The 8,393-nt window shown below is 34.8% G+C and overlaps 1 protein-coding gene across 1 annotated transcript; it reads right to left on the bottom strand.

The window, feature by feature from the left end:
- On the bottom strand, positions 1 to 1,586 carry LOC147406788 (F-box protein AUF2-like). The gene has a single exon (XM_086435002.1). The coding sequence runs from the start codon at positions 1,259 to 1,261 to the stop codon at positions 251 to 253; it is 1,011 nt and encodes a 336-aa protein (XP_086291128.1). The 5' UTR covers positions 1,262 to 1,586; the 3' UTR covers positions 1 to 250.
- Between the last annotated feature and the right edge of the window lie 6,807 nt (positions 1,587 to 8,393).

Genomic DNA, 8,393 nt, shown 5'->3' with positions numbered 1-8,393 from the left:
TGAGAACAAACAGTTTTTTATACTTTTTAAACGATCTGTTTTGGAGGGCAATCCCTAGGAAACATCTCCCCATCTCTACCGTTTATGGGACGTAAAATTTCCCAATAACACTTTAAAAAAAAAAAAAAAACATAACCAAACAGGAGAACTTCCTTCACCATGGCGCACAATAACATTTCGAAATAAAAAGCACTAAAATACGCCGGTTTGTCCCAACTCAACAGCCACACCCACACCCAGTCACTGTGTTCTAGAACGAGTTCATCTCCAACAGATAACTCGGCCTCCTCAATAATGCCTCCACTGCTTCCTCAAACAATCCACCAAAAGCTCCCAAAGCAATTCTTTTGTCCTCCTCCAATTCATCCTCTTTTTCCATATCAATCCCATCTGTGGGCCTAACCACAACTAGAGTCGCACCTTTTAACCGAACCCCACCACCAACATCGAGCCATGGTTCGTGCCTCATCCTCATCCGTACAGCTGGCACTCTCGTCCTGTTCTTCCACCCCACCATCTCCTCTTCTTCTTCTTCTTCTTCTATCTCTCTAAACTCTCTCATCTCCTCCTTATCCATCACCACCATCCCCTCTCCTTCTCCATCTCTCAAAACCAAACTCTCTATCTCTCTATGATCTCTAATTACTTCTTTTAACACATAATGCCTCGTCGATGCTGCAATCAAACAGCTAATTGTCCAAACTATTCTCAATTTCAATCCTACCCCTCCATCTCCACCGTTGAAATCCATCTCATCTCGATCTCCATCTCCATCTCTATCTCCATCTTCGCCGTTGATTTCATTGACAGCAAGAATCACACAACTCTTCAAACTCCTCCCGAACACCGCTTTCCAACTCAAAACCTTACCTTTCTCGAATCGAAGATCTCCAGATGGTAATTCGATCTCCAGACGTCTGATCCTCTCGAATCCTCGAAGGATTTCGATTGGAGAGCTGCGATTTCGTAGCTCGATCAAGGATCGTTTCGGAGAAATGAGATCTTGTAAAGATTGGAGTATCGATTTGAGGATTTGTAGTAGAAACCACTCACCAGTTTCTGTGGAGATCACGCAATCGACCTTAACGAGTAGGTTATCAGCTTGTGGAACTAGTGAATTGAATCGCTTGGAAACTGATCGACAACGAGTTAGGGTTTTGATGTCGGATACCTGGTTGAAGATGAGTAGAACGAGTGCGTCTGGAATCCGATCGAAGAAGTCTGTTTGTAGGTGAGACTCGTTAATCGGATTCGGATGCATAGTTTTCCTCTATATTTGGCTTGAAACGCTGCTAAATTTAGCGTATTTTTATCACTTGAGCTCGTAGTATAAAAAGATGAAGCTAAGTCAAAGATATTATGTAATACGGGCTTTGACCGTTGACCTCTAAATTCCGAACCGGTTTTTCCGAATAGCCGGCTCAAAATTTATAAGACGGTACACATGTGTTTAATGTTGTACACGGCATTATATGCCGACACCTAGCCACATATGAAGTGGGGCCCACATATTAAGATGTTTATAATCGTTGATTTAGTGGACCACAGAAGACTATTGTATCCAATAGGAAGATGGACCCAAACTCATCCATCCTTATTCAACCTCTTCGAGTACATCGACGCCGGTCCTGTTTGTTTGTTCATGTATCTTGCGTAGATTAGTATGAGCTTGACTTTTATAAAATATATATATTTAATAGCAAATAAATAAACCTATATATGAATATATTAATGTTTATTTTATTTACTAGTATCTGAATCCTGAAGTGAGATTTAGAAGATATTATCTGTATCACACGTCATGCGAAAGAGAACTGTTTTTATATCTTTTGGATAATTTAATTTTGTTTATGAAAAAGATTAATGTTGGAGTGACCTCAGCGCGAGACACATGAGTGGCATTTTGATGTGATGGCGTGCATGCCCAAAAATGCATTTTCTTTGAGATATGAGTAAAACATGTTTATGGACATGCACACACCACCACGTCAAGGTGTCTCCATTGATATAATATAAAATCATCAAAATGCCCTCATCTTCAATTTTTTATTATAAAATTTATAATTTATTCATATATTTTTAGGACATTAGTTTTTTCGTTCCTCAGTCATCGATAAAATTTTCCAATTTCATTGTGATTTTTATATTATTTTCTATTGCTTATAATATGTTGTTTCAATAATATATAACTACAATCGAAATTTTCAATATTTCTAATAAAAAGAAAATGCTAATTGACTGCGTAAGACACTGTGTTTCTCACTGTGCTGATGTGGATGTGTGCACTGATCCATATGTTTTCCTCAAGATACGAGTGAAAAGTATTTATGATTCTGTGTGCATCTCCGTGTCAGCACAATGTGAAACGCAATGTTTCGTGCAGTCACTCCAACATGGCTCCTAATTAAACTCTCTTATTTTATTTTATTTTTTTCAAGAATCTCTCATCTTTGAAATTGTCAAGCAAAAGTCCATCATCTTCAAACTCTTCAATAGAGATGAGAAATTATTTTTCAGCTATTCATCCTCATATTCAATCCATTATTTTCAACAACATTATAATCTCTTGTAAAAAACACTCTTGATTTTTCTACCTAAAATCAGGTTGAAAATGATTATAAAAGATTTTATCGAAGAAGAGAAAAAATCCATCTTTATAGTTGTCCAAAAAAAATTATATTGTCATTGAGATTTGAAGGTTGAAGATTGAAGATTGAGGGTAAAAAACTTTATCCAAAAGGTAAAAAATGATTAATTTTGATAAGAAAAAACAAATTATTTTCTATTAAGAGGTTGAGAAGAGGCAATTTAGGTTATTTACATTTCATTTTTAAGAGAAGACTTAGTTTTTGGTCAAGTAGGATCTATACTCTATACTCTGACCAAGTCACATATGGCATAAAAATAGACCTTCCAAGAAAAGGAGCCCTGGGCGGTAGCATAGATCATCTCTTGTGGCACTTAATTACTACGAGTGTGTATTTAATAGAATCATTGACATTTCGTTTTTTTCAGCCAAGTGGAAATAATTATAAAGCTGAAACTAGTCAAATGGTGTAGGAGTGGAAAATTAAAATATAGCAAGTTGAATCACCCAACTTGTTGACTTTTAAAGCCTGATGTTCAAAAAAGAAATATGGAATGATGAGAAAGACCGGATGTTAATGATCAAAGCTTATAATTGAAGAAGGGGCAGCTCTAGCCTAGATCTGATTGATAAACTAGTTTTGGCAACAAAAATGAGAGCTGTCATTGGAATTTTTTTTTTTTTTTTTTACAACATTCATGCAGACAATTTCAATAGTGGTTTACAATTTCCTAAATCCGAAAAATAGAGATCTACCAAAAAGAAAACCAATAAATAAACAGGGAGCTTCTATGTCAATCCAAATTTTACTTATGAATAACGATTTTCTGATGCTTCCCTTTGACATACGCCCCATCTCAGTAGATTATTTGCCTCTAGATATGTAGAATTATAAATCTTTTTCTTGTGTATCCTGAGGTAGATAATCTACGGTTATGTGATTGGGGGCATATGTTTGAGGGGGAGTGTCAGATTATCACGACTCTTTACTTATTCTCAATAATTCACTTAATTTTTTTATATTTAATTGGGGTGTAATAAGTAAAAGTTGGGAGGCCAATATCATCTCTGAAAACAATTGAGTCCCCCAAGCCTTAGTTCCTAATTGGACTTACTTCTTGGCATCTAAAAACATGATCCGTTGTTTCAAGGCTGTAGAGGATAAAATTCTATGAATTTTGAAAAATATATTATTTTTCACTGTTTTTGCTTCATTTTTAAGTTTGGGAGTTATGTGGAGGTCCAGTAACTGTTCATTTTCAAAACTTTGGATCTAATTCAAACAAAATTGTTGTTGTTTTTTTTTAATCTGAGTTTTTCAACGAAACATAAACGGTTGTGGTGTTGGATTTCTGATGTGGTAATCCCTACTCTTTTGTAGTCTAGTGTAGCAAACTCACGGGAGTAGTTTGCTATTGGCACACTAAAGTTACTTTTAACTCCCTTGTTAGAAATATTTTGTGCTCTTGAAATAAAAAATTGTAAATCCCCAAAAGAGTTTACAAAAAGTGAAAATAAAAAAGAACTTATTGGTTGTGATGTGACTGAGACATAGAAGAACTATTGTCCTTAAAATCAAATTCGCACTCCTTTATCTAAAGTGCAAAAGGCTTTGACGGTTGGTTTTCAAGATTCAAGAGTCACGATCCTACTAGCCGGTACTCGAAAGTAGCAAGCCTACAACAAACTCGATTGGTCTAGTATGAGTAACGAGATTTAGAATAACTCGTATAAACTAGGGCACAACCTCTCTTATAGACGTTGGGCCCAACAATCTTCTTGATTTATAAAATGTGTAGGCCTTAAATTAGTTCGTTTTTGAAACTGACATTACGACCTAACGGTTAGAAATAAATAAAAGATCAATAGATCTAATTTTAGCAAACGTGGGCTTTTCAAGCGCACCCATGCACCCCTTTGCACACGTATCGCATGTGCACACAAGCACTAAGATTTTCTGACAGGTTGTTCCCAAACACAATGGACTACAATCTTATGGTGTCTTTGGGCCCCATGTGTGTGCGAGGCTTGTAAGAGTTGTTTATACAATTCTCACAAACAAGAAAACTAAGAGAATCTTTGATTTTTAACTTATACAAAAAAGGAAAAAAAAAACTCTTTTAACTTATGTTTCAACAATTAAGAAAATCTTTACATTTTACAAATAACATTCAAGAGGTTTTGAATTCAAACCTTACCCCCAACAAAAGATAAGAATAAAATACATAATAAAACTTTGAATTTTACGACATCTCTTTGTGATAGGACTTGCTTAACTGGTCGGGTACATGCAAATATTTCAATTGGAAAACCCTCGAAACTTCTAATAATACCATTGGTAGCAACAGCAGGATGATGATGAGTATATAAAAAAAATATGAGATCAAATAAGAGAAATTTTATATCAATAGAAGAAATAATAATGTGGAAAACAAGGCAAGGATTATCTTCAACCACAATGCGTCGTTATGAATACTAAACTTAAATCTTATACAATCATGAAACTCTATATCTATATCTTTGTGTGTATTCTATTTAATGCGTCTACGTCTATCTATGATATTTTTAATCATCTTTGGACTCCAATAAGAGTTACTCATAAAAATCCTTGAATAGCACGTGCAAAGAAACTTTTGAGTTCCTTATCCCTAGTGATGAATGATTTTTTTTTTTTTTTGGCTCACCGCCCAACAACCTTTTGGCATGTGGCACAAATGACATAAGCAATCCAGCCCATAGTGAAAAAAAGAAAATTTTCTGATATGATAACCTTGTGACATTCAAAAACATGATCCGATGCAATTAATGGGGTTTTAGAGGACAAAATTATATGAGCTTAAAATAAATATATAAAAAAAAAAAACAAATTAAAAAAATAGATATTTTTCACTGTTGAATTTTATTTTTTAGCCATCCATTCTCAACACCTTGGATGAAGTTCAAATTTTTTTTTTTTTTTTTTTGAATATGAATATTTTCACTAATACGTTAATTTTTGTGTAGGTTTTGTTTTCGGTCAGGTAGTATTAATCTTCACTCAGAGAAACCATGCGGGCTTGGAGTTTGTTTCCTATTTTCGTTTTATAAATCAGTAGGGATCCTATCTTTGTTTATGTTTTTATACTCAGTAATTTTTCTTGGATGAGGGATCATCCTTGAAATTATGTCGGAAATAACTCATCCCAATCTTTTAGGTCGAGTAGCCAACACAATCATAGATAATAAAAAAAAGTCAAATAATTAATATCCTCAGAACTCTTATTTTTAGTTCTCTTTTCTAGTGTTGCTATTTTTACATTTCATCATCTGCATTTTCGCAATGCCAATTTTGTTTTGTTTCTTAATTAATTGATTTACATTTGACTTCCACAGACCATCATTGGCTTAATGGTGTATTTTGAATGTTTTCCTCGAGTTTGATAAGTTATGTTTGAATTACATGGTACAGAAAAATGTTCCTCAACTTTATCCCCATACTATATAATTTGTACGGGTCACATCTTTTCTAATCCATTGCACCATCGATATTGCTATGAATTTTTTAAATCTTCCTTCACAACTCCGTGCAGGGGTGGAGCCAGGATTTTGTCTACATGGGGGCAAGTAAGTACTTGAAAGTTTTAATTTTTTTTGTGGAAGCAATAGCAGCGGATCCTATTTTTTGTTCTTGTTGTCTATTGCAAATAGCATATAAAATCTATAAGTTCTTAAATTTCTTGTGGGGGCAAGTGCCCTCACTGCCCCAACTGTAATCCACCCTTTACATTATGAGGTCATTGTAGAGGTGTTTTTTGTGATCAACCTTGAGATTGATGAAATCAATAGAGATTTGTTCCCTTGTGAGTCTCTACACCAACACCAGAGCCTCCAATGCCCTAATTATAATCCAAAAGTTTCCAAAGGAATTTTGAAAAGAAAAGTATGTACAATTTTTATGATGGTGGCGTGCCTTTTTATAGAAGTTGGGATGAGATCTTTCCCTTTTGGATGTTTCTTGATTTGTCTCTATCCTAATCTAGCAACTCAATTCTTGTTTTGACTTACTTTCCTTTTCGCTCTTTAAAGCATTTTAGGGTCAATATGTCATAGGGGTGTCAATGGATACTCATTTATCCGGAATCAAAATCGAAAACCCTGGTTTGATTCCCTTTTTATTGGAACCAATTAGAGTCGGGTCTAATATAGAACCGAACCAAAATTGACCCATTGACACCCCTAATAAGTCATATAACCGGACCTTTCCTCATCTCGAGATTCCACGTGTCGTCATCTTAGGGCTCGTAGATTTTTCCCTCCATTATGTATAGATCCCACACCATTCTTTTTTTTTTTTGGGGGGGGGGGGGGTGGGTTCCACGAGTATTGTATCAAACCCAATTTTGGTATTGGACTTCTTAGATGACCTTCTTTATCTCAAGGTTCACAACATCTATGGAGTAGGAGCCAATATTCTCAGACTTTTGCTTCATAGATCGTGCTCTTCTTCCACAATCTATGATAAATTATTTCGAGTCAATGCCATATACACGTCCATGAAGTACCAGGCAAATAAAAGTAGCTACTCTATGACAAACTGTTTTATTTTATGTGTTCTTTTCCAAGTATTTTCGACCTCGATTTGCACTTGATTTATAATCTGTATGGACCAATTAATGTTGCTCCCTTATTTCTCAATAGGTGTGTTTCTTTCTCAGGTATGTTTTATAGTACTTTATATATAATTTATGGTTGATATTAGAGATATACTTGATCATTTTCTATTTTGAACTTCATTTTTTTTTTAACATTTCCAATCAGCTTGCTTTCTCGTTGCGTTTATTGTCATTGAAAGATCACACATATTTCTTCTAATTATGTGCTTGAGGTTGTCATGTAAGTGGAATTTATAATCTATGACCAGATTATACTTGTCTTTAGGTGACATGTGATATATAAGATAAAAACAATTATATCCCTAAAGTACACATCTTTGATTTTGTCTTTAAAGACATACCGGACATCTCTCTAACTTTATCAACTAACCATTATTTTTGTGCAACCAAAATCAGGTAAGGTTTTCCGTTCCTATAAATTAGGAACAGTGTTATGTGGCACGTTTTGGTTGAAATTTAAAATATGTTCGGCTCTAAATCAAACCGATTTCTACATCACACATGCAGCCTAATGTATCAAAACTCCAACCAAAATGGTCCCACATAGGCACTATATGTTATTATAGGAATGGGACAGTAATGTTCTGGATTACGACTCATTTCTGTGTCCCATCTTTTTCAATGGAAAAAACTTTGAAGAGCCCATCTCACTTCAAAATTTCAGTAGAATCCTCTCTTTTACATTACACGTGATGTCTTAACTCTTGAAAGAGGTATGCCAAATTTTAACGAAAAAATAGGGGCATGAAATAAGTACAAAAAATCACGTGTCATGTTACGAGGAGGGTTCAGGCCGCTTTTATGTTCCTATTCTTGTAAGTGTGGCCATTGATTTAATTGTCAAAGATCAAATACTCATATAGCGTGGAGTGCATGTTGCATGGAAGAATATGCTCAGATCCATCAATTTTTTTTTGGGAGAGATTCTATTGCCACATCAGATTTTGCTGACACCACCCCAAGATGTGTCCTAATTCTTTGGTGAAATACATTTGAATTAGGTAGCGTTAGCAAAAGTTGGTGTGGCAATAGAATCTCTCTATTTTATTTAAAAAACGTCTTAAAGAGAAAATTGACGAAGTCAACTTTCTAATAATAGTACAAGGTTGGGTGATTCCTTATTGTCTTGACTCCTAGCTTAGCTAGCATGCGTT

Source organism: Akebia trifoliata, chromosome 3 (genome assembly GCF_017979445.1).
Source record: "Akebia trifoliata isolate Shusen 1 chromosome 3, ASM1797944v1, whole genome shotgun sequence".
Classification (NCBI taxonomy): domain Eukaryota; kingdom Viridiplantae; phylum Streptophyta; class Magnoliopsida; order Ranunculales; family Lardizabalaceae; genus Akebia; species Akebia trifoliata.
This window is presented reverse-complemented; position numbering and strand designations above follow the sequence as displayed.

What these genes read in the sequence shown, in the direction of transcription:
- LOC147406788 (XM_086435002.1), bottom strand. Translation starts at nt 1,261, where the DNA reads ATGCATCCGAATCCGATTAACGAGTCTCACCTACAAACAGACTTCTTC.